The 27,221-nt window shown below is 43.9% G+C and overlaps 1 protein-coding gene across 4 annotated transcripts in view; it reads left to right on the forward strand.

The window, feature by feature from the left end:
- Positions 1 to 27,221, forward strand: part of GRIN1 (glutamate ionotropic receptor NMDA type subunit 1) — a 703,940-nt gene that overhangs the window by 371,157 nt on the left and 305,562 nt on the right. For all 4 annotated transcript variants that reach the window (XM_030206505.1, XM_030206506.1, XM_030206507.1 and 1 more), the window contains 3 exons: positions 8,443 to 8,615; positions 13,834 to 13,980; positions 17,460 to 17,543. In XM_030206505.1, coding sequence (XP_030062365.1) covers positions 8,443 to 8,615; positions 13,834 to 13,980; positions 17,460 to 17,543 — 404 coding nt within the window. The remainder of the gene's footprint in view (positions 1 to 8,442; positions 8,616 to 13,833; positions 13,981 to 17,459; positions 17,544 to 27,221) is intronic.

The following is a 27,221-nucleotide window of genomic DNA, read 5'->3' on the forward strand; positions in this document are numbered from 1 at the left end:
GTCGACATTGCCCATATTGATTGAGGAACTTAAACATTATGGTCGGGTATCGGGTTTTAAGGTGAACTACGATAAGTCTGAAGTAATGGGGGTCACTATAACTGATGATGAGCAGGACAGAATAAAAGAGGCGTTTAAATTTAAAATAACTAAAGAAAGTTTCCAGTATTTGGGGATAAGGATCCCGAGAGACCTTAATAAACTATATCAATTAAATTACATACCCCTCCTGAGGGATCTTCGAGGAGATTTGAATAGATTGGGAGGTAAGTATGAGGCATTTAGTTTTTTCTGTATTCAGTTCCGACTGAAACTGAATACAGAAAAAACTAAATGCCTCATACTTACCTCCCAATACAACACGAATAAATTTACCGCCATCAATACACCTAAACTAAATCTGCCAATCTCAGAAACCTTAAAAATCCTTGGAGTCACTATCGACCGCCACCTAACTCTCGAGACTCATGCGAACAACACAACAAAAAAAATGTTCTACTCCATGTGGAAACTGAAAAGAATTAGACCATTCTTTCCAAGATCTGTCTTCCGCAGTCTAGTGCAATCACTCGTACTCAGTCACCTGGACTATTGCAACTCATTATACGCAGGATGCAAGGAACAAATACTGAAGAAACTTCAAACAGCCCAGAATACAGCAGCCAGACTCATCTTCAGAAAACCAAAATACGAAAGTGCAAAACCCTTACGGGAGAAACTACACTGGCTACCACTCAAGGAGCGCATCACTTTTAAAGTATGCACCTTAGTCCACAAAATCATTCACAGTGAAGCCCCTGCATACATGTCCGACCTAATTGACCTGCCACCCAGAAACGCTAAAAGATCGTCCCGAACCTTCCTCAATCTCCATTTCCCTAAGTGCAAAGGCATAAAATACAAAGTACTGCACGGATCGACTTTCACATACATGAGCACACAATTCTGGAATACACTACCACACAGCCTGAAAATGACTTACGAACTGACCGACTTCCGCAAACTACTAAAGACTTATCTCTTCGAGAAAATCTATGGCAAGGATCAAAACACATAAAGCCCATACAATCTCATAGACACGCACCAATACACTCTCTGAACCTCTACTCCCGCGCTCTCACCGCTCTTAAACCCTACCCACAGATAAAATTGTCAGACCTCCCTGTTCCCTCGATGATGCTTTGCCCCCCTCTCAACTCACCACTGTTTTATTCCACTGTTCTATCTCCAAGAATATCCTGTATTTACTCTGCCTTATTTAATTCTTCACAATGTAACCCATAATTGTACTGCAACCAATTGCACTTCTATCTTTTACAATGTATTGTAAGCCACACTGAGCCCGCAAATAGGTGGGAAAATGTGGGATACAAATGCAAATAAATAAATAAATAGATGGAAGAAGGGGTGGCTCTCTTGGTGGGGTCGCATTGCGTTGGTGAAAATGAATATCCTGCCCCGGCTTCTATTTCTATTCCAAACGCTGCCAATCCCGGTACCGAAAAGGGAACTAGTGAGGCTGCAATCGGATTTGGGGACATTTGTATGGGGGGGGAGCTACAGCCCGACTAGCGCGGAAAATAATCTGGGATACATCTGAGCAAGGGGGCAGGGGGATGCCAAACATCCTTTGGTATTATTGGGCCTCACAGTTAAAGCAAATTGCAGTATGGAGCAGTGGCGTAGCCAGACTGCCAATTTTGGGTGGGCCTGAACCCAAAGTGGGTGGGCACAAAATAGGTGATGTGGTCTATGAACAAAAGTACTTAAGAAGTATGAATGCACTTAAATGCATAAAATGAAGCAATATTGTTTCAAAATGCTCTCTCACACTACCAGGACAGACGTCATCCTAAATCTGAACCCACGAGTCTCTCATTTGGTGATTGCTAATTCTTAACCTTCAACAAAAGACATTTGGAAAAGCAGAAATAATTTTACAGCATCACTATCCCTCATAAAATTTCTGCAGTGGAAAGGACACCAGCGCTGAAGGAGTGACCAAACGGCCAACAGCGTGTTTGAAAATTGATTTGGCTTACCAGATGGTGATGAAAAAGCCAGAAACAGAATCTCTCACAGCATGCTGCAGGTTTTTTTCCCTCCCTTTCCCCAGCCACCACTGGCATGCTGGCTGCAGGTCTTCTTTCCCCTCCCTCCCCTTCCGGCAGCGCCGCAGTCTAACTGTACAGCTGAGCAAAGCTGCAGGGCACTGGGTCCTGCCGATACGCTGCTGTTTTGTAGAATGCAGTGGTATATTATAAAAATGCACTTAATATTATTTACTAGTAAAAAAAGGCCCATTTCTGGAGCCAATGAAACGGGTGCTAGCAAGGCTTTCCTGTGGCCCCCCACCCCCACCCGTCGTCGATGTTGGTGCATTGCTCCGCCTCCGCCCTCAACATCATAATGTTTGACGCGAGGGCGGGGCCCAGAGACTGTGATTTTCGAGGCTTCAGAGCTTCGAACATACGAACCTTGGCTTCAGTGATGTCAGAAGCCAATAGAACGTTGAGGGTGAGTTTTATATATATAGATTACTACCATTTACTACTGGTTGATATACAGCAGAAGTTAACCAAGTCCACTTCATGCTTTCTAATATAATTTTTTAACAGCATTTTTTTCAGTTATTACCCAAATGTGAACATAATTATAATGTTAATTAAGAAATTTTGGATGTTACTGTTTTGACTTATGAAAACCACTTGCCCCTGAAATATGCTCAAAACAGAATAATCCATTTGTACAAAAGAGTTGAGGTGAAGATGTGATTCCATGTGCCCCAATGAAAGAAGAGTTTAATTTTACTTCCAATCTTTATAACATGCAGGCTTCCCAAGGCAGATTACAACAGTTAACTAGATAAAGATCTGATCGCTGATATTCAAATGTTGGGGAAGAAAAGAGAGGTGCTTTTGTTGGGAGATTTCAATCTGCCGGATGTAGATTGGAAGGTTCCGTCTGCGGAATCGGAAAGAAGTAGAGAGATCGTGGATGCTTTTCAAAGTGCTTTGCTCAGACAAATGGTGACGGAACCCACGAGGGAGGGAGCAACACTAGATCTGGTACTCACAAATGGGGATAATGTGTCAAATGTCCGAGTGGGTGCCCACCTGGGCAGCAGTGACCATCAAACAGTTTGGTTTGATATGACGGCTGAAGAGGAGGGTGTCCACTCAAAACTCAAAGTCCTGGATTTCAAACATGCTGACTTTAGTAAAATGGGGGAATACCTGAGGAAGGAGCTGATGGGATGGGAGGAAATACAAGAAGTGGAAGGACAGTGGTCCAGGCTGAAAGAAGCTATAAATAGGGCCACAAACCTTTATGTAAGGAAAGTAAATAAAAGCAAGAGAAAAAGGAAACCGATATGGTTCTCTAAGCAAGTGGCTGAGAAAATAAAGGCTAAAGAGTTGGCGTTCCAGAAATACAAAAAAACTCAAGAAAAGGAACACGAGGAGGAATACCGGATGAAACTGAAAGAAGCCAAGAAAGAGATACGCAGTGGTGTGCTGGAGCAGGCTCTCACAGGCTCTCGAGAGCCATTTGTTAAGTTTTTAAGAATTTTGGGAGCCGGTTCTCCATGGCTACTTTAACAAATGGATCACAAAATGTGGGCTTGGGGCCCTCCTGAATTCTCTTTTACTTTGCTGGCGAGAGAGAGCCCCCTGTTAACAATTTACCAGCACACCCCTGGAGATACGTCTGGCGAAAGCGCAAACGGAAGAACAAATGGCTAGAAATGTAAGGAGGGGTGGCAAAATTTTCTTCAGGTATATTAGTGAAAGGAGAATGACTAAAAAGGGAATTGTGAGACTAAAAGATACTGCGAACAGCTATGTGGATAATGACAAAGAAAAAGCAAATTTGCTAAATAGATACTTCTGTTCTGTTTTCACAGAAGAAAATCCTGGAGAAGGACCGCGATGGACTGGGGAAAAAAAGTACAAATGAGATTGAAGTGGATAGAGCACCGTTCACGGAAGAGAGTGTGTATGAACAACTTGAAAAGCTAAAGGAGGACAAAGCCATGGAACCGGATGGGATCCACCCTAGAATATTGAGGGAGCTCAGAGAGGTTCTGGCGGGTCCTCTTAAAGATTTGTTTAATATATCTTTGCAGACGGGAGAGGTTCCGAGGGATTGTAGAACGGCGGATGTGGTCCCTCTTCACAAAAGTGGTGATAGGGAAGAAGCTGGAAACTACAGGCCGGTAAGCCTCACTTCGGTAATTGGAAAAGTAATGGAGGCGATGCTGAAGGAAAGGATAGTGAATTTCCTGGAAGCCAATAAGTTGCAAGATCCGAGACAACATGGTTTTACCAAAGGGAAATCGTGCCAAACGAATCTCATTGAGTTCTTTGATTGGGTGACAGGAGAATTGAATCAGGGACGAGCTATGGACGTAATCTACTTAGATTTCAGCAAAGCTTTTGACATGGTTCCCCACAGGAGGCTCTTAAATAAACTGGATGGGCTGAAGATAGGACCCGAAGTGGTGAACTGGATTAGGAACTGGTTGAAGGACAGACGCGAGAGGGTGGTGGTGAATGGTCTAAGGTTTGGCAATTAAAATTCAATGCGAAGAAATGCAAAGGGATGCACTTAGGGAATAGAAACCCTCGGGAGATGTATGTGTTAGGCGGGGAGAATCTGATAGGTACGGACGGGGAGAGGGATCTTGGGGTGATAGTATCTGAGGATCTGAAGGCGACGAAACAGTGTGACAAGGCGGTGGCCATAGCTAGAAGGTTGTTAGGCTGTATAGAGAGAGGTGTGACCAGCAGAAGAAAAGAGGTGCTGATGCCCCTGTATAAGTCGTTGGTGAGGCCCCACCTAGAGTATTGTGTTCAGTTTTGGAGGCCGTACCTTGCGAAGGATGTAAAAAGAATTGAAGCGGTGCAAAGAAAAGCTACGAGAATGGTAAGGGATTTGCGTTACAAGACGTATGAGGAGAGACTTGATGACCTGAACATATATACTCTGGAAGAAAGGAGAAACAGGGGTGATATGATACAGACGTTCAAATATTTGAAAAGTATTAATCCGCAAACAAACCTTTTCTGGAGGTGCGAAGGCAGTAGAACGAGAGGACATGAAATGAGATTGAAGGGGGGCAGACTCAAGAAAAATGTCAGGAAGTATTTTTTCACGGAGAGAGTAGTGGATGCTTGGAATGCCCTCCCGCGGGAGGTGGTGGAAATGAAAACGGTAACAGAATTCAAACACGCGTGGGATAAACATAAAGGAATCCTATTCAGAAGGAATGGATCCTAAGGAGCTTAGCCGAGATTGGGTGGCAGAGCCAGCCGGTGGTGGGAGGCGAGGATAGTGCTGGGCAGACTTATACGGTCTGTGCCAGAGCCAGTGGTGGGAGGCGGGGCTGGTGGTTGGGAGGCGGGGATAGTGCTGGACAGACTTATATGGTCTGTGCCCTGAAGAGGACAGGTACAAATCAAAGTAGGGTATACACAAAAAGTAGCACATATGAGTTTGTCTTGTTGGGCAGACTGGATGGACCATGCAGGTCTTTTTCTGCCGTCATTTACTATGTTACTATGTTACTATGTTTTTAAAAACTGGTTAAAAGATAGAAAACAGAGAGTAGGGTTAAATGGTCAGTATTCTCAATGGAGAAGGATAGTTAGTGGGGTTCCTCAGGGCTCTGTGCTGGGACCTCTGCTTTTTAACATATTTATAAATGACCTATAGATGGAAGTAACTAGTGAGGTAATTAAATTTGCTGATGACACAAAGTTATTCAAAGTCGTTAAACCGCGGGAGGATTGTGAAAAATGACAAGAGGACCTTATGAGACTGGGAGACTAGCCAGCTTATTTTTGAAAGAGATCGCCGGCCATCTTCCGACATAAATCGGGAGATGGCCGGCGATCTCCTGAACCCGGCCAAATTGGTATAATCGAAAGCTGATCTTGGCCAGCGCCAACTGTTTTCCGTCGCAGAGCCAGTGAAACTTCAAGGCAGGGTACAGAAGGCGGGATGGGGGCGGGGATACGAGATAGCCAGCTTCGTCCAATAATGGAAAAAAGATGGCCGGCTCGAACAAGCATTTCGCCGGCTGCTCTTGTTCCATTAATTTTTACGACCAAATGGCAAAAAAGTGCCCCAATTGACCAGATGACCACCGGAGGAAATCGGGGATGACCTCCCCTGACTCCCCCTGTGGTCACCAACCCCCTCCCACCCAAAAAAAATTAAAAGAAAAAATGTGTTGCCAGCCTCTATGCCAGCCTGAAATGTCATACCCAGCTCCCTAACAGCAGTATGCAGGTCCCTGGAGAACTTTTAGTGGGTGCAGTGCACTTCAGGCAGGTGGACCCAGGCCCACTCCCCCTCCCTGCCTGTTACACTTGTGGTGGTATATGTTGAGCCCTCCAACCCCCCCAAAACCCACTCTACCCACATGTAGGTGCCCCCTTCACCCCTTAGGGCTATGGTAGTGGTGTAGAGTTGTGGGGAGGGGGGTTTGGGGGGGATTTGGGGGGGCTCAGAACACAAGGAAAGGGAGGTATGCACCTGGGAGCAATTTTTGAAGTCCACTGCAGTGCCCCCTAGGGTGCCCTGTTGGTGTCCTGGCACGTCAGAGGGGCCAGTGCACTACAAATGCTGGCTCCTCCCACGACCAAAAGGCTTGCATTTCACCGGGTTTGAGATGGTCAGGCCCGGTTTCCATTATGGCCAAAAACTGAACCCGGCCATCTCTAAACCTGGCGATCTCAACATTTGACCTAAATGTTGAGATTTAGCCGGCGTCAACCATATTATCGAAGGAAAAGATGGCCAACCATCTTTTTCGATAATACGGTTGGCTTCGCCCCTTTACGGCACCAGCTGCATAGATGGCCGGCCATCTATTTGGCCGGCACCGTTCGATTATGCCCCTCTAGACATCTAAATGGCAGATGAAGTTTAATGTGAGCAAGTGCAAAGTGATGCATGTGGGAAAGAGGAACCTGAATTATAGCTACATCATGCAAGGTTCCACGTTAGCAGTCACGGACCAAGAAAGGGATCTAGGTGTCATTGTTGATGATACATTGAAACCTTCTGCTCAGTGTGCTGCTGCGGCTAAGAAAGCAAATAGAATGTTAGGTATATTAGGAAAGGAATGGAAAACAAAAATAAAGATGTTATAATGCCTTTGTATCGCTCCATGGTGCAACTGCACCTCGAATATCAAAAAAGATATATAGTGGAATTAGAAAAGGTGCAGAGAAGGGCAACAAAAATGATAAAGGGGATGGGATGACTTCTCTATGAGGAAAGGCTAAATCGGCTAGGGCTCTTCAGCTTGGAGAAAAGGCAGCTGAGGGGAGATATGATAGAGGTCTATAAAATAACGGGTAGATGTGAAGTGTCTGTTTACGCTTTCCAAAAATACTAGGACTAGGGGGCATGTGATGAAGCTACAATGTAGTAAATTTAAAATGAATCAAAGAAAATATTTCTTCACTCAATGTGTAATTAAACTCTGGAATTCGTTGCCAGAGAATGTGGTAAAGGTGGTTAGCTTAGCGGAGTTTAAAAAAGGTTTGGACAGCTTCCTAAAGGAAAAGTCCAAAGACCGTTATTAAATGGACTTGGGGAAATCCACTATTTCTGGGATAAGCAGTATAAAATGTTTTGTACTTTCTTGGGATCTTGCCAGGTATTTGTGACCTGGGTTGGCCACTGTTGGAAACAGGATGCTGGGCTTGATGGACCTTTGATCTTTCCCAGTATGGCAATACTTATGTACTTATGCAAATCTGCGATTGAAAACTCAATCAGCAAATAATGATCAAATGACAAATTTAAAACAACTATCTTAAGTATGATAAACAAAGCTATAATTAAAATTTCTTAGGTATGATGAATACAATTATAATATCTCATGTTTACACAAAAAGAACTAAAAAACTGTGATCTAAATTACATAAATAATCAATGCCGATGACAAAAATAACACAGCATAAATTCTGAGAGAATACTGCTGAACAACAGAAGTCTGTAATACATAGCTTGCTTAATCAGCTCAATTGAGAGAGGTTAAGCAATGTCTCAAAAACTACAAGAACAGAATAAATATCAAGGTGACAGTTTAATATAACATGGCACAGCCTGAAGAGTTAAGTACAGAGCTAATTACCTTCTCAGTGCACACATTTGTCTGTCCTTTGTCATCAAGCAGTAGGACTAGAAAATAGTATACTAAACCTATGGTGAAATCTCCTGATAAAATGACGTTCCTTGGCAAAGTCTGTCTATCCTAGACTTTAGACCTGTCTTACATTATTCTGAAATATAGAAAATAAACTTTGTTTGTTGATATGAGAAGAATAATTATTCAAGGAACTGATTAGAGAGAACACTACTGAAACGGTCACTTAATGGCTCTGTTTGTTGAAACATTAACTAGCTGCTTTCCTTTTGCTTTAGGGGTTATTGGTTTGCAACTTATCAGTGGCAAAAATGAATCAGCCCATATCAGTGATGCTGTGGGTGTGGTGGCACAGGCAATACATGACCTACTGGAAAAAGAGAACATCACTGACCCACCCAAAGGCTGTGTTGGAAACACTAACATCTGGAAAACAGGACCCCTTTTAAAAGGTGAGGTTCAGACTTGCCTTTGTTTACCATGGTTTAACATTCTCCACACCCAAGCACTCAGGCAAAAGAAGGAAAAATCCATTTACCTTTGATTCAATAATTACTACTGACAGCAAGATAAGAAACCTTTAGTCCAGTCTTTGTGAAATATTGGAGATAATTTTCTGAGAATTATTGTTGAGTCCTCAAAGTTACTTCCTGTTCTAATGAGAGGATTGTATACGTATTGTTAAGCACTATCTGCAAGTGTAATACAGCAGGAGATGGAGATACATGGGGAAAGGGAACATCGTCCTTTTACCTCTGTCCTTGGATGGGGGCCATGATAGCTACTATTTTCTACTATATGGCAGACTTGGAGCACAACTCCAGGGAGGTAACATTGGCTTGCCAGTTTAACTAACTGTGAATTAATTCCAGGTTCCAGGTCGACAACAGTAAAACTGGTAGACTACTGGCACCAGAATCTACTCACTCCATTCACTCCTTTTCCTCAGTTTTGTTCTAAAAACCAGGGGATCTCTCAAGGCAGTTATTTTGAGGATGCTGCTGCCCAGTGCACTTTTTCTAGTGAAAAAGGTGCCGGTACTCAAATGCTAGGCCTTCCTTCAGGGGTGGGGGTAATCACTGAGGGACCCCTCCCCACAATAGCCAGGCCCCCTGCAACCAGTCACAGAACCTATGACAAGGCAGAATTGGTGTGTAGAGCCTGAGCTCTTTCATTAAAACTTGGGGACCATGGGTCAATTTTAGCAGACAATGGAAAAGGTGCCGGTACTCAGTACCCCCAAGTACCCCCTCAAAAAAAGCCCTGCTGCTGTCCCTATCACCCCCACTGGACCACCAGGGATCTAAGGTAGGCCCAGAGAGGCCTATGTAGACCAGGGGAGTGGGGTTCAAGGTACGGGGATATTTTTTTGGGGGGGGGTTCTTAATGTCACAGGCCGGGAGAGGAGGAAGGGACAGAAGGGCTGCTTGGGGGTGGGTGGGAGGGGGCTTAGAGGGCTCAAAAATTATCTTAAAAAGTTATGCAGGTGCCAGATGATATTCAGCCGAGGCCTCCATAATTGTCTTATGCCCTGGATAGTCACTGCCAGGACTCGCACATGGTTCAGCATTGAGTATCCGGAGCTAATTTAGCTGGCTTTCAGGCTCATTTTCAAAAGAGAAAAATGTCCAAAAAGTGACATGTCTGCATTTGGACGTTTATCTCACAAAAAACGTCCAAATCAGTATTTTCAAAACCTCTTTTTAGATGTTTTTCTCTGAAGTCCGTCAGAAGGATGTCTAAATCTCAAGGGGGTGTGTCAGGGGCATGTTCAAGGCGGGACTTGGGCATTCCTAAGACTTGGACGTCTTTCAGCAATAATGGAACAAAACAAAGATGTCCAAGACTAAAACTTTGATGTTTTGAGTTGGACCTGTTTTTATAACACATGGCTGCCATGGGAATTGAACCCACTTTCCAGAATCAAGGTCTGCTACACTAACCACTAGGCTACTCCTCTACTCCACATAAGAGGTGCCCCAAATGACCAGATGACCACTGGAGAGAATCAGGGATCAGCTCCCCTTACTCCCCCAGTGGTCACTATCCCCCTCCCACCCCAAAAAATGTGATTAAAATATTACTTGCCAGCCTCAGATGTTATACTCAGGTCAATTAGAATAGCATGCAGGTCCCTGGAGTAGTCTAGTAGTGGTGCACTGCACTGCAGATAGGTGGACCCAAGCTTCCACCTCCCCCTACTTGTTACACGTAGAGGAAACTGTGATCCCTCCAAAACCCACCACAAACCCACTGTAACCACATATTGGTGCTCACTTCACCTGTCAGGGCTATGGTAGTGGTGTACAGTTGTGGGTAGTGGGTTTTGGACAAGGTAAGGGAGCAATGGTGAGATGTGTACCTGGGAACATTTTATAAAGTCCACTGCAGTGCCCCCTATGATGCCCTATTGCTTTCCTAGGATGTCACTTTTCCACTATTCTACCTGATGCCAAGCTTTCTATTATTTTTATAACATCTGAACATTGTGTCTATTGTTTATCATTAGATTTGGGCTTTGAATTCAGATCTATAGATGAAAAGGAGGTCTTATGACATATATCTAAATATCAGAGTGCTATTTTTCCATACTTCATAGAAAGAGTTTACATTCCCTAATTACCTGTCCCAATGCAACTGAAGTTTTTACCTCCTCAGTGCATGTAAATGGTTTCATCCCTGTGTGGATTATCTGATGCCATGTGAGGCTTTTCCAACCAAAGCTTTTACTACACTCAGGACATGTAAATAGTTTCACTCCTGTGTGTATTCTCTGGTGCATTGTGAGGTTTACCTTCTGACCAAAGCTTTTACCAGACTCTATACATGTAAATGGTTTCTCTCCCTCTCCCTTCCAGGGCTGCAGACTATCAGTTGGCGCCCCCCCCCCCCCCCCCCCCCCCCCCCCCCCCCCCCCCCCCCCCCCCCCCCCCCCCCCCCCCCCCGTAAAAATGATCGCTCACCACTTGCCACACTGACAGGAATTGTCAGCAATATTCTTAGAAACAAATTGCTATATATTGCAAAATAAGATACCAGATGTAAATTCTCAAAGTGGACATATTCCAAACACTAAAATGAAAATAAAATGATTTTTTTTCTACCTTTGGTGACTTTTCTTTCTGATCATGCTGGCCCAGTATCTGATTCTGCTGCTATCTGTCCTCTTAACTCCGTTTCCAGGGCTTCCTTTCCATTTATTTCTTTCCTTTCCTCCTTTCTTCTTCATTTCTGGTCCTCAGCTTCTGCCTATTTTCTTCATCCATGTGCAGTTTTTCTCCTCTCTTCCTTTTCCCTCATTTCATCCCCTTCATCTCTCTTCCCTCCCCTCTATGTCCAGCAATTTCTCCTCTCTCCCTGAGCCCTGCCCTGCAATCCATATCCATCCATGCTCCTCTGTCCCCTGCCCCCTCCATTCATCCCTATCCAGCAATTCCCCTCTCTCCCTCAGCCCTGCCCTCCCAATTCATGCCCATCCATGCTCCTCTGTCCCCTGCCCCCTCCATTCATCCCTATCCAGCAATTCCCCTCTCTCCCTGAGCCCTGTCCTGCAATCCATATCCATCCATGTCCATCTGTCCCCTGCCCCCTCCATTCATCCCTATTCAGCAATTCCCCTCTCTCCCTAAGCCCTGCAATCCATATCCATCCATGCTCCTCTGTTCCCTCCCCCCTCCATTCATCCCTATCCAGCAATTCCCCTCTCTCCCTGAGCCCTTTCCTGCAATCCATATCCATCCATCCCCTGCCCCCTCCATTCATCCCTATCCAGCAATTCTCCTCTCTCCCTGAGCCCTGCCCTCCCAATCCATGCCCATCCATGCTCCTCTGTCCCCTGCCCCCTCCATTCATCCCTATCCAGCAATTCCCCTCTCTCCCTGAGCCCTGCCCTGCAATCCATATCCATCCATGCTCCTCTCTCCCCTGCCCCCTCCATTCATCCCTATCCAGCAATTCCCCTCTCTCCCTGAACCCTACCTTCCCATCCATCCATGCCCATCTGTCCCCCGCCCCTTCCATTCATCCTTATCCAGCAATTCCCCTCTCTCCCTTCCATGAAGCCTGCCCTCGCATCCATGCTCCTCTCTCCCCTGCCCTCCCGCTCCCATGTCCCAGCTGCCCGCCCTCTTCTCCCCCCCAACATCCCTTTTCTTTTTTTTTCTTTTAAATTTACCTCCGTCCGGCAGCGCAGGCACAGCGTCAGTGAAGGAGGCGGCGCTCCCAATGTGTCTAGCCTTCCCTTTCCTCAGTGTCCCGCCTTCTTCTGACGTCATTTCCTTGATGTCAGAAGAAGGCAGAACACTGAGCGAAGGGATGGGAAGGCTAGACACGTCGGGAGCGCCGCCTCCTTCATTGATGCTGCGCCTGCGCTGCCAGACGGAGGTAAATTTAAAAGAAAAAAAAAAGCAAAGGGATCTTTATTCTTGCGGGAGAGAAGAGGGCGGGCAGTTGGGCAATGGGAGCGGGAGGGTGAGGTAAGCATAGTGCGGTGGCGCCCCCCAGAGGTCGGCGCCCCCCTGCCGTGCTTACCCCGCTTACCGTGTTGGCACGGCCCTGCTCCCTTCCTCCCAGTTGCAGGGTCTGTGTGTCTCCCCCCTCCTTTTGTCCTCCACGTTTTAAGGCACTGTCTATCCAGTGGAAACAGCTTTAAAAACGACAATGAGAAGCAGCAGCTGCTAGGTTTCCTTTTTTTGAGTGTATACGAATGACGGCTGCGTAGGGGAGTGGAATCAGAGATTAACCAATGGGCTTCCTTGCTTACCATAGACTTGCATTGTTCACTTCCACTGCTGTCTATTGGACATCCTACAGCATGTCATAGGTTTGCTTGCTTTGTTTAGAGTGAACAGGGATGACGGCAGCGCTGGAATTGGACCCGCTGCTCTTTCCCTCACCCCTCCTCCGACTTGCCACTACTGGACCCCGACCCCTGCCCTGAGCCCTCACCTGCCTCCTCCACATTGGACAGTCACCAGAGGCGCTTGCTCGCCGTCTCGGCGCCCTCCCTCTTCGTCCTCTCCAACAGTCTGAATCCGGACTTTGAGAGGAGAGGGAGGGTGGCAGCGTTTTCTTTTGGGTGTTTCGTCCTCTCCGAGAGTCTGAATCCGGACTTGGAGAGGAGAGGGAGGGCGGCAGCGGGTTTTTGAGGGCGGTTACTATGCGCGGGTGGTTCCGGAGGTTGGCAGCCAGTCTCCAGTGATTCCTAGGCACGGGGGGGGGGGGGAGGAGGAGTAGGGAAACATGCTCCGCGTGTTTCCCTACTCCTCCCCCTGCCTGGGTCGCTGTTTGCTGCTGGCTGGGTCGCGGTGTGTTGCTTGGCGTCGGGCTGGTGACGTAGGAGGGGGAGGAGTAGGGAAACACGCGGAGCGTGTTTCCCTACTCCTCCCCCTGCCTGGGTAGTGACCATACTGTAATGGTATCTTGGCATTGGGTCGCCTAGACTGAGGTACCAATTTATAGAATTGCTATGATTAAATATATACACAATAATAAAAAACGATAAGTAATAAGCACTATAGGTGCCATATTTTGGATATAACTTTACAGATTTGTTAATGACATATTGTAGCCATATTGTTGCTGTTGCAATTTACCTGTAAGCATTTATGGAATTTCTGAAGGAGTGGTTTAAGAGAAGTTACATTTACAGGTTACTTGCTTTTGAATATAGGGTGCTGATGTCTTCCAAGTACCCAGATGGTGTCACTGGGCGAGTGGAATTTAATGAAGATGGGGACAGGAAATTTGCCAATTACAACATCATGAACTTACAGAATCGTAAACTGGTCCCGATTGGAATCTTCAATGGCAGTCAAGTATGTCTTGATTTCTACCAGTATTCTATTGTATAGTGTGCTGCACAGTGCTTTTTATCTGATTAGATTGCATAAACTAGTGATATGACACCAAAGAGCTATTGCAAATTGTGTTGGGCCATGGAATGTCCTTAATCAAGTTGCAAGCGAGCAAGCCTACAGAGACCCAGCTGGTAATTCAAAGCCTAGATTTGCAACCCCATCCCTAATGACAAGGCTGATGTTAGAAATGCAGGGACTCAGGGTAGAAATTGAGGAAGGGGCCCCAAAGCCTGCCTTCTTTGGTTTGAGGCAGGCTTGGGGCCTCCTGTAGCATGGGGGACCAGGGAAATTGCCATGTTTGCCAGCCCTGGCTGAGGACCAGACTTGGGTAAATATCCATACAGGTATGGATATTTACCCATACAGGTATGGGTAAATATCCATACCTGTATTCAAGACATGATTTCTGCTATGTGCTCTGATATTTTATATAGACACATAGATACCAATATGTCTTTATATAATAGTGCCTTTGTAGGTGCCTACTTGGCCTCTTAACCTAGGTGCTTTATTATAAAATTACCCTCATAACGATGATACTTAGCTCAGCTGCTAAATGGTTTAATTTAGGACTACTTTTTTTGTAGGCCTAAATTAAACTGCTTAGCTATAGAGATACTGGACAAGTATCACTATTATCTATATATCTAGTCGTTCTGCCCTTGTACCATTCTTACTCTGTCCTGGCATAACTAGATAATCAGGCACAGAGTGGAAGAAGACAGTTCCAAGAACTACCAAAAGTCCAATATAAAAAGTAAAACTTTATTCTCCGATAAAAGTTGCATAAACAGTTCAGACCCAACACGGGCCTCAGGGGTCACAACTTTGTTGAAATACAACAAACAGTATGGAGAATAACCACAATTTCAGTAAATGATGTGACTGTTAGCAAAAACAGCACAGCTGAGAAAAGGGTATAACTGCTTAGTCAGAATTCTGCTGTTCTGTTTTTGCTGATAGTCACATTATTTACAGAATTTGTAGTTATTCTCCATACTGCTGTGACCCCTGAGGAAGGCATATTGCTAAAACACATCCCGTGTTGGGTCCAAAGTGTTTATGCAACTTTTAGTGGAAAATAACTTTTTTAATTTGAAGATACTGGACTTTTGGTACTTCTTGAAACTGTCTTCTTCCACTCTGTGCCTGGCTGTTTCTTTGCTGTGGAAGCATTCAACCCCTTTTTTTTGGTTTGACTATCCAGATAGTGTCATGGTGGTTAGAGGGATTTTTGCTGGCACTGTTCAGATAATGCTGCTGAAAATCCACAGATAGTGGACTTGTATGTTTAGCAGTAGCCATCACTAAACATAATTCTGCTTGGATATCGGGCCCATTATTGCCTGTAAAGATAGCCCAATTCTTAGATTGTGAGTAGGCATGGCCTATTCACTTTTTCTTCCCACTTTTTGGTTATGACCTTATGATTAGTATTCTTCAGTCCAAAATCTCAATCTGTGTTAAAGATCTCACGCTGTTTAAAAATTATTCAGGGTGGCTTGGCATCTATTTGATTGTCTGCCACAGTGATCTATGCCTTTATTCCTCTGTAGGATACAGGGCCGTGCCAAGGGTCTCTGGTGCCCCCCTGCAGACTATCAGTTGGTGCCCCCCCCCCCCCCCCCCCGTCTCGCTTCTTCATTAGATGTTTCTCCATTGCTACCTGTCTTTCCTTTAGACTGAAAACTACAGGTCCAGCCAGACCTGACAAAAGGGTCTACCACACCCTTCAATGTCAAGCATATACTAGAAAACTGTAAATTAGCTTACACAAGAAAGCAGTTTAAAAAAATAAACACAATTCCTGCTGTTTCTTAACACTGCTCTCCAGAGAAAGCACTGCCTTTATAAAGAGGCTTTTCAGTGGGACTTAGCCTATTACAAACTATTAGCATAATTAGGAATGGCCAGCCCTTGTAACTGCAGAGACCTAAGCTTTGATTATGCATGTTCCTGTCTTTGTTACAGTGTGGGGGGGGGGGGGGGGTGTCTCTTCATCTCATTTACACAGTCTGACCTCCCTGGCTCACTGGGAGCCCAGTCTCTTGGAGACTGCTATACATTGCAAAATAAGATAGCAGATGTAAATTCTCAAAGTGGACATATTCCAAACACTAAAATGAAAATAAAATGATTTTTTTCTACCTTTGTTGGCTGGTGACTTTCTTTTTCTGATCATGCTGGCCCAGTATCTGATTCTGTTGCTGTTATCTGTCCTCTTAACTCTGTTTCCAGGGCTTCCTTTCCACTGTATGTATCCCTCATTGATAAGTCTCTGACTCTAAAGTTTAGCAATTTCATTAAAGCAAAATGTATTTTCAAGTATCACAAACTCTCCCTATCCAAGCAGAATGTTTTATATAAAAACAAACACACAAAAAAAGCAATCAGATTTACTTACCAGCTATTCTACACTATACGTTCAGCTAAACTTCCTCTTTGAACCTCAGCCAATTAAATGGATTTTAGCTGTAGATATGATAATCATGTACACATCATTGCAGTCATGTCCTCCTCTCAGTGTACATGCTCAAAAAACAAAAACTTTGAACCACTTACAGATAACAATTACACTATTTATTTTTTATTTCTCCCCAGTCTCACTTGCACACCTGCCTCCAAACCTGTTCTCTTTAATTTGAATGTTGTTCCAGCTCACCCTGAATGAAAGTTGTTCACACACCAAAGCCATAAATAGCTGCTGGTTGTACTCTTTGAAGCAGCTTTAGCAGAGCAGCGTGTCTGTCTCAGCACTGCTGGGTTACCTTCACTTCCTGATACGGGGAAGGGCAGGGGAGAGAGGAGAATCACAACTTCAGGTAAAAGATTTTGCAGGTGAGTGGTGCCCTCTAGAGGTCGGCGCCCCCCTGCGTTGCTTACCTCGCTTACCGTGTCGGCACAGCCCTGGTAAGATATATTCCACACCTCAGAATTTTGCATTATTGAACTACTCTATTATGCTATTACTTACTTAGTGCTCACCTGGGAGTGTTGTACTGCACAGATAAACTACCCTGGCACTAACAAGCTGCTTTATACTTTTAATTAAAAAATGTAATTTTCACCTTTTGTGTTGCAGTACATTCAGGTTACCTGATGTATCTTCCTCCAGTTGGTCCCCCTCTGTCTCTTCTTTTGATCAGCTACATGTCCTGTCCACTGTTCCCTCTAAGCTGAGCAGAAGTCCTCCACCTGTAGTCCCGCCAGTGAGGGGTGCTGTTTCACTATCACATTTTCAATAGTAAAGGGCAGGCAAGCTCTGCAGGACTACATGGAACCTGTATGTTCCAAGTGATTGAAAACACAATATTGAAGTACCACTCCAGCAATGCAGTTGGAGGACTCACATTCAGCATAGAGGGAACAGTGGGCCTGCTCTGTTGCTTAACCCTCTCGTGTATGATCTTTGTTCCATTCCTTTGTGAATGCTGCAGGTTCTGCTGAATGACCGGAAAATTATTTGGCCTGGTGGAGAAACTGAGAGACCTCAGGGTTATCAAATGTCAACAAGGCTAAAGGTAAGAAACAATGCAACAGATTGATCTGATGAGAAAAACTAGGCTGCAATAAACAAAGTTCTCCTGCTAATTATGCTAAGAAAACTGTTCAACAGCAGAGTAAAGGTCTGACAATGAAGTTCACATCCGAAGATCTCCTCTCCAGAATGCAGTAGGCAGATTAATTGTTACTGCTGCTGATTATATAGGCCTGCATATGATCTCTTTTTAACTCACAGGGAGAATTTGTGAAAACCTGTTTTCAGCCGAACCCTTTTCTTAAGGCCTGTGCTAGGATTTCAGGCACTCTCCCTGCAACCAGTTTGCGAGCCCCCACCCATCCAGCATCTTCCTCTCTCTTCCCTCCTCCAACACTGGGCAGACTTATACAGTCTGTGCCAGAGCCGGTGGTGGGTGGCGGGGCGGGTGGTTGAGAGGTGGGGATAGTGCTGGGCAGACTTATATGGTCTGTGCCCTGAAAAAGACAGGTACAAATCAAGGTAAGGTATACACAAAAAATGACACATGTGAGTTTATCTTGTTGGGCAGATTGGGTGGACCATGCAGGTCTTTTTCTGCCATCATCTACTATGTTACTATGTTAACACCCCTGTCCCATCATCTAGCACCTTTCTTCTTCTTTCCAAGAGTAGCAGAATGCCTGGTTAGCTGCAGCTCTATCTTCTGTTCCCAAGTTCCCATACCAATTTACATTTGTCAGTTTTATGTATATCATTTACCCCTTAATTCTATAACAGGATGCGTAAGCTTAGGTACCATTTGGACACTTATGTTATAGACTACTAGCACTTATGCACATATAGAGAATAATTCTTTATAAATGATGCACACTAAGTGCGAATTCTGTATAAGCAATTGTGCACACAATTGCCTTTAAAGAATACTAGCAGATGTCCACAGTTACATGCCTAACTTTAGGCATGAGCACCTATGCCAGTTCAATGACTGGTGTAAATGCTCACATCTAACTGCAGACAGTTAAACACATAAGTGTTAGTATTCTGTGAACTGTGTGCACAAGTGCTAAGCATGCCCCTGACTTGACCATGTCCCTTCCAGGTCCATGCCTCCCTTACAGTTGCATACTTTGGATTTTGTATACACGATTTGCCAGAATCCTTACTAAGCAGTTGTATGCGTAACTGCTAATTAGTGCCAATTAGCACCAATTAACACAAATATAGCCAATAATTGGTCATTAATGTTAATTAGCAGCTAATTATATATTACATTAAGTTATGTACGTAACTGATAGTATTATGTAACTGCCAATGAAACAGAGGGAATCCAAAGTGTGAAAGGCAAAAGGAGAATAATGGGTGACTTCAATTATCCAAATATAGACTGGGTAAATGTAACATCGGGACACGCTAGAGAGGTACAATTCCTTGATGAAATCAAGGACAGCTTTATGGAGCAGCTGGTGCAGTAGCCGACGAGAGAAGGAAAAATTCTAGACTTGATCCTTAGTGGAGCGCATGATCTGGTGAGGGACGTTATGGTATTGAGGCCGCTTGATAACAGTGATCATAATATGATCAGTTTTGATATCAACCTTGAAGTAGCATTTAACTTTAAAAAAGGAGACTATGATAAAATGAGAAGAATGGTTAAAAAAAACTTAGGGGGGCAACTGAGAGGGTAAAAACTGTACAACAGGCATGGACGCTGTTCAAAAATACCATCCTGGAGACCCAGGCCAAACATATTCCGCGAATTAGAAAAGAAAGACGGAAGTCCAAAGGACAGCCGGCGTGGTTGAAAAGTGAGGTGAAGGAAGCTATTAGGGCTAAAAGAAATGCCTTCAGAAAATGGAAGAAGGAACCGTCTGTAAATAACAAGAAGCAGCATAAGGAGTGTCAAAGCAAATGCAAGGCGCAGATAAAGAAGGCCAAGAGGGATTTCGAAAAAAAGATAGCAAAATTTTTTTCGGTATATTAAAAGCAGGAAGCCGGCAAAAGAATCGGTTGGGCCGCTGGATGACCGAGTGGTAAAAGGGGCGATCAAGGAATATAAAGACGTAGCGGAGAGATTGAATGAATTCTTTGCTTCAGTCTTCACCGAGGAAGACGCATCTCAAGAAGGATATAGTGGAACTGGAAAAGGTGCAGCGAAGGGCAACTAAAATGATAGCGGGGATGGGACGACTTCCCTATGAAGAAAGACTAAGGAGGCTAGGGCTTTTCAGCTTGGAGAAGAGACGGCTGAGGGGAGACATGATAGAGGTATATAAAATAATGAGTGGAGTGGAACAGGTGGATGTGAAGCATCTGTTCACGCTTTCCAAAAATACTAGGACTAGGGGGCATGCGATGAAACTACAGTGTAGTAAATTTAAAACAAATCGGAGAAAGATTTTCTTCACCCAACGCATAATTAAACTCTGGAATTCGTTGCCGGAGATTGTCAGATGAAAGAGGTCATGTTTGAGGAATATATTTTAAGCCTTCTGGGAGACTCCCCTCGTCCATTTGGACACATGTCCATTGTGGGAGAGGGGCAATTCTTCCTGGAATAGAAAGGAAGAATAAAAACAGATGAAAATTAGATAGGACAGAGGGGTCAAGAAGGGATTTCTTCAACAGAGGTCAGACCAATGTATGTTTCCAGGAGGAAGGGAACTGGCCGAGCAAGAGGCTAGAGTGAAGTACAAGAAGAAGTAGAGAAGAGAGAGTGAAACAAATGGCTCGCAAGATGAGCAGGCCAGGGATCAAGAGGGGAGAAGGAAGGGTTGAGAGCATGAACCAATCTTAGAACATACAGGCTGGAAAGGAGATTGAATGAAGACCATGTGGCAGGGATGTAGGAACAGAAGGGGGAGAGGATTCCATGACAGGACCTGCAGGTGACAGAGAGAGCATAAAAGAGAGGAAATAATGGTCAGTCCAGGGGACATCACGGGACGTGAGCAATGTAGCTGGAATAGTAAGCTGTGAGGAGGTAAAGATACAGTCGAGAGTATTACACACACAGAGTGGGTCGGACTTCACAAACTCCCTTCATTACCAGACAGCGAGAAGTAGCACAAATCCTTGCAAATAGACCCTCAAATTGCACTAACTCTACGTTTGAAAAATCAGCACTGCAAATATTCTAGAACACCAATACACCTCCAGTTGGAAAAAAAGAAACAACCCTACACAGAATGTACATCTTAAAAGAAATCTCTGTGGTTGCAAAAGGAAAACACAGACCGGCAGCTGGTAAAAATAAATAAATAATACTACAGATTAGAAGCAAATAGCTATACAAAAATGAAAATGAAAAGTCTGTGAGCAGCAGAACAAAGAAAAAAGAGACAGGAAGACATTTCTTCCTGTACAGAACGTAATACTAGAAATTCACCGTTTCCAAGCTGACATCTCATTTCTATAAATATTAAAAAGCTAATTTTTTGTACTTTTGTTTTCTGACCATTTTATTTTTCCACTTGGTTTGATCCTGGTCTCTCTTTACTACTTCCTCTTGCTGGTTTTCTCCAAAGTCCTTTTCTAGGATCTAATTTCCATTTTCTGCTTTTCACTGTCTGTTTTCTTCCCTTCTTCTCTTATATCTAATCTAACTCTGATTCTGATCCTTCTGTTTCATTTTTTTCTCCATTTCTCTAATGTGCTTCTTTTTTCTTTACATACCTGTAGCAAGATTTTATTCCTCCTTCTCCTTTCTCCCAATTTTTAGTCTGGCATTCACCTACTTACCAGTTTTTTTACTTCCAGCGCTTACCTCACTACTTCTTCCATTCTTACCTGAATTTTATTTTTTCCCAGTATCCTATTTCTAATACCTTTCACCTTTTTCCTTGTCTCCCATTTCCATTCTCTGTATTCTTTGCTTCCCCAGTTTATCTTTCTCTGTCTCTCACCCTCTCCCAACCCCAGCACCTTCCCTGCCACTCATCCTTTTCCAGCCCTTTTCCCTGGAATTCTGTAAAGGTTGCCCAAAGTTAGGTATTCAGGTTTGCTTGCGGTTATCACAAACGGAGAAAACGTTTCTGATGTTACGGTGGGAGATCTTCTGGCATCTAGTGACCATCAAATGGTGTGGTTCAATATTAAGACAAAGGAGAAGAAGGCTTATTCAAGATTGAAGGTCCTAGATTTCAAAAGAACTAATTTTGCTGGGATAGAGGAATTTCTTAGGAAAGAGTTAGCTGGATCGGAACAGGTGAAGGAAGTAGAACAGCAGTGGGTGAAACTGAAAGGAGCTATTTTAAAGGCGACAAACTAAATAAAACTAAGAGGAAAAGAAGGCTGTTCTTCTTGAACATAGTAGCTGAAAAGGTAAGGGAAAGAAGGTTAGCCTTCATATGTTCCAAGAGGACTCAGAAAGAGGATGACAGGCAAAAATATCTGGAAAAGCTAAGAGAAGCTGGAAAAGCTGTCAGGAATGTGAAGAGGCAAATGGAAGAAAGGATAGCCGATACAGTAAACTTGGGGGACAAGACATTTTTCAGATTTATCAATGACAGGAGGAAGTGACATAATAGCATTGTGAGACTCAAAGATGAGGGGGAGGAATATGTAGAAGCTGATAAGGATAAAGCTGAACTGCTTAACAATTATTTCTGTTCTGTGTTCACAGACAAAAGACTGGGGGTAGAACTGCAGAAAACAAATGCTAATGGGGATGGATATATGGTAGACCGGGACCAATTTTCAGAAGACTGTGTCACTACTCCATCCTCATCCTCCTCGACCTATCCACCGCTTTTGACACTGTCAATCATAATTTACTTCTTGCTGCACTATCCTCATTTGGGTTCCAGGGCTCTGTCCTCTCCTGGTTCTCTTATCTCTCCCACCGTACCTTCAGAGTACATTCTCATGGATCTTCCTCCACCCCCATCCCGCTCTCTGTTGGAGTTCCTGAGGGATCTGTCCTTGGACCCCTTCTTTTTTCAATCTACACCTCTTCCCTGGGCTCGCTAATCTCATCTCATGGTTTCCAATACCATCTTTATGCTGACGACACCCAGCTTTACCTCTCCACACCAGAAATCACTGCGGAAACCTAGGACAAAGTATCAGCCTGCTTATCCGACATTGCTGCCTGGATGGCCAACCGCCACCTGAAACTGGCCAAGACCGAGCTCATTGTCTTTACACCCAAACCCACTTCTCCTCTCCCTCCACTCTCTATTTCAGTCGACAACACCCTCATCCTCCCCGTCTCATCTGCCCGCAACCTCGGAGTCATCTTCGACTCCTCCCTCTCCTTCTCTGCCCATATCCAGCAGACAGCCAAGACCTGTCACTTCTTTCTCTTTAACATCAGCAAAATTCGCCCCTTCCTCTCTGAGCACACCACCCAAACTCTCATCCACTCTCTCATCACCTCTCGCCTTGACTACTGCAACCTACTCCTCACTGGCCTCCCACTTAACCATCTATCCCCCCCTTCAATCCGTTCAGAACTCTGCTGCCCATCTTATCTTCCGCCTAGACTGATATGCTCATATCACCCCTTTCCTCAAGTCACTTCACTGGCATACAGTTCAAGCTTCTCCTACTAACCTACAAATGCACGCAATCTGCAGCCCCTCATGATCTCTCTACCCTCATCTCCCCTTACGCTCCTACCCGTAACATCCACTCACAGGACAAATCCCTCCTCTCAGTACTCTTCTCCACCACTGCCAACTCCAGGCTCCGCCCTTTCTGCCTCGCCTCACCCTATGCTTGGAATGAACTCCCTGAGCCCATACACCAAGCCCCCTCCCTGCCCATCTTCAAATCCTTGCTCAAAGCCCACCTCTTCAATGTCACTTTTGGCACCTAACCATTGTACCTCTATCCAGGAAATCTAGACTGCCCCCAATTTGATTGACTGCACTTTTTTGTCCTTTAGATTGTAAGCTCCTTTGGACTGTCCTTCTTTGTTAGATTGTACATCGCTACGTAACTCTTATAGCGCTTTAGAAATGTTAAATAGTAGTAGTAGTAGTAGTAATTTGGGAAGAGCTGGCTAAACAAATGTAGACAAAGCGATGGGGCCTGATGGGATACATCCGAGTGTACTCAGGGAACTCGGAGATGATCTGGCGGCACCACTGTCTGATCGCTTCAATGCTTCTTTAGAGTCTGGAGTGGTACTGGAGGACTGGAGAAGTGCGAATGTGGTCCCTCCCCACAAAAGCAGAAGAATGGAGGAGGTTGGGAATTACAGACCTGTCAGTCTGACCTCAGTGGTGAGTAAACTAATGAAAACACTTCTAAAGCGGAGGATCGTGAGGTTTCTCAAATCGAATGGACTGCTGGACCCGAGGCAACATGGCTTCACTAGAAGCAGGTCGTGTCAGATGGATCTGATTGATTTCTTTGACTGGGTGACCAAAGGTTGGACTGGGAGGGATGCTAGATGTGATATACTTGGATTTTAGCAAAGCCTTTGACACAATCCCACACAGGTGACTGATAAATAAACTGAATGCCCTCCGTATGGGACCTAAAGTGACTGACTGGGTTAAAAACTGGTTAAGTGGAAGGAGACAAAGGGTAGTGATAAATGGAGCTTGCTCTGAGGAAAGGGCTGTTATCAGTGGTGTAGCGCAGGGTTTGGTCCTCGGGCTGGCTTTTTTTAACATCTTCATGAGTGATATTGCAGAAGGACTGTCTGGTAAGGTTTGTCTCTTTGAGGATGATACCAAACTCTGTCCAAGGGTGGACACCCCAGAGGGTGTGGATGGTATGAAGAAGGATCTAGCGAAGTTTGAAGAATGGTCCAATAATTGGCAACTAAGATTTAATGCTAAGAAATGCAGGGTCATGCACTTGGAGTACAAGAATCCAAGGGAACGGTATATTATAAGAGGAGAAGTGCTTTTGTGTATGAAAGAAGAGTGAGATTTGGGGGTGATTGTGTCTGATGACCTTAAGGTGGCTAAACATGTAGAAAAGGTGAAGGCCAAAGCCAGAAAGATGCTTGTGTGCATAAGGAGAGGGATGAGCAGCAGGAAAACAGATGTGATAGTGCCCTTGTATAAGTCTCTGGTGAGGCCCCATTTAGAGTACTGCATGCAATTCTGGAGACTGCACCTATGGAAAGATATAAACAGGATGGAGTCAGTCCAGAGGGCAGCTACAAAATTAGTAAGCGGTCTCTGTTGTAAAACATATAGGGACAGGCTTAGGAACCGCAACATGTATACACTAGTAAAGAGGTGAGAGAGAGGGGATATGATAGAGACATTTAAATACCTCAGTGGTGTCAATATACAGGAGGCGAGCCTTTTTCAAATGAAGGAAAACTCTAGAATGAGAGGGCATATGATGAAGTTAAGAGGAAATAGAATTAGGAGGAATCTTTCACAGAAAGGATGGTGGATGCATGAAATGGCCTCCTGGTGGAGGTTGTGGAGACAAGGACTGTGTCAGAATTTAAGAGAGCGTGGGACAGGCATGTAGGATCCATTAGGAAAGAAAGTGGTTACTGAGGATGGGCAGACTGGATGGGTCACTTGGCCCTTATCTGCCATCATGTTTCTATGTTTCTGTGTATTAAAAAAGCCACATGCAGCAAAACAACATAAATATAGTAGGCATCATAACAGGCAATAGCAGTCAATGAGGCTCAAACACATCAAGGCAGATCATAATAAGGCAAGTCATACATCATAAGCTTAACTCAGCAGACATGTGCTCACATTGTGTTCCCTTAAAAAACTTCTTTGCATTAGGGTAGAATAGCTAGTAGTCTAGTCATCATTCATTTTAATATGCTGTGTGCCAATGTCTACCAGATGGGACTTGTAATGATGATTTCACCGTCAATGGTTATAAAGTATTTATTTACACTATCTTTCCTCCACTTTAACCCCAGTACCCATTCCTCTGCCCTTGGTTCTCCTCTCCCCCACACAGTATATGTCCTCTTTTTTAAAAAAAAATATTTATTTATTTAATGTTAAATACATCTCAATAAAAAAATTGGTAATTACTAAATTCACATAGAATAATATGTATCAAATTAATTGACTACAATAAGAAAAAGAAATAAACCTTTGTCCAAAATAACAGGTAATTAGGATCCAAAAATAGGAAAAAGAAAAAAAATTAGAGACAATCAACCAAGATTATTGCAACCCTTAAGGCTCTCTCCAGCCTATGATTACAGTGTGCAAATGGGACTTATACAGTGATATTAATCTCTTCTTTAGCCAACAAGAAATTCCTCAAGTTGTTTAGGATCAAAAAATTGAAACTGTTTACTTTGAAATAATACAAAACATAAACATGGAAACTTAAGTACAAAATTGGCACCCAAGGCCAAAATTCTTGGTCGAAAGGCCAAAAAGGCCTTAAGCCTTTTCTTTGTTTCTTTAGAAAGAGCAGGAAATATTCTAACTTAGATCCCAGAAACTGTGTGTCCAAATGTCTAAATGAAAGCCTCAATACAGCATTGTGATCCATCTCCAAAACAAAAGATACCACCATAGTAATTCTCTGTGTAATCACTTTCTGCTTATCCCAGAAATAGTGGATTTTCCCCAAGTCCAATTTTAATAATGGTCTATGAACTTTTCCTTTAGGAAGCCGTCCAAACCTTTTTAAAACTCTGCAAAGCTAACCGCCTTTACAACATTCTCCGGCAACGAATTCCAGAGTTTAATTACACACTGAGTGAAGAAAACTTTTTCTCCTATTCATTTTAAATGTACTAATTTGTAGTTTCATCGCATGCCCCCTAGTCCTAGTATTTTTGTAAAATGTAAACAGATGCTTCACATCTACTCATTCAACTCCACTCATCATTTTATAGACCTCTATCATATCTCCACTCAGTCGCCTTTTCTCCATCCTGAAGAGTCCTAGCTGCTTTAGTCTTCCCTCATAGGGAAGTTGTCGCATCCCCTTTTTCATTTTCGTCGCCCTTCTCTACACCTTTTTAAATTTCACTATATCTTTTTTGAGATGTGACGATCAGAGTTGAACACAATATTCGAGGTGTGGTCGCGATACAAAAGCATTATAACATCCTCATTTTTGTTTTTCATTCCTTTCCTAATAATACCTACCATTCTATTTGCTTTCTTAGCCGCAGCAGCACACTGAATGGAAGGTTTCAACATATCATCAACGATGACACCTAGATCCCTTTCTTGGTCAGTGACTCCTAACGTGGAACCTTGCATGACGTAGCTATAATTCGGGTTCCTCTTTCCCACATGCATCACTTTGCACTTGCTCACATTAAACATCATCTGCCATTTAGACGCCCAGTCTCCCAGTCTCGTAAGGTCCTCTTGTAATTTTTCACAATCCTCCCGCAATTTAACAACTTTGAATAACTTTGTGTAGTCAGAAAATTTAATTACCTCACTAGTTACTCCCATCTCTAAGTCATTTATAAATATGTTTAAAAGCAGTGGTCCCAGCACAGACCCCTGGGGAACCCCACTAACTATCCTTCTCCATTGAGAGTACTGACCATTTAACCTTACTCTCTGTTTTCTATCTTTTAACCAGTTTTTAATCCACAATAGGACACTACCTCCTATCCCATGACTCTCCAATTTCCTCTGGAGTCTTTCATGAGGTACTTTGTCAAACGTCAAAATCCAGATATTGCATATTTGAACGTATTGCGTTCAAAATCTGCACCCTGGTTCATAAAATCATTCACGGTGAGGCCCCGGTCTATATGTCAGACCTCACAGACTTAAAAACCAGGAACACAAAA

Source organism: Microcaecilia unicolor, chromosome 6, assembly GCF_901765095.1.
Source record: "Microcaecilia unicolor chromosome 6, aMicUni1.1, whole genome shotgun sequence".
Lineage (NCBI taxonomy): Eukaryota > Metazoa > Chordata > Amphibia > Gymnophiona > Siphonopidae > Microcaecilia > Microcaecilia unicolor.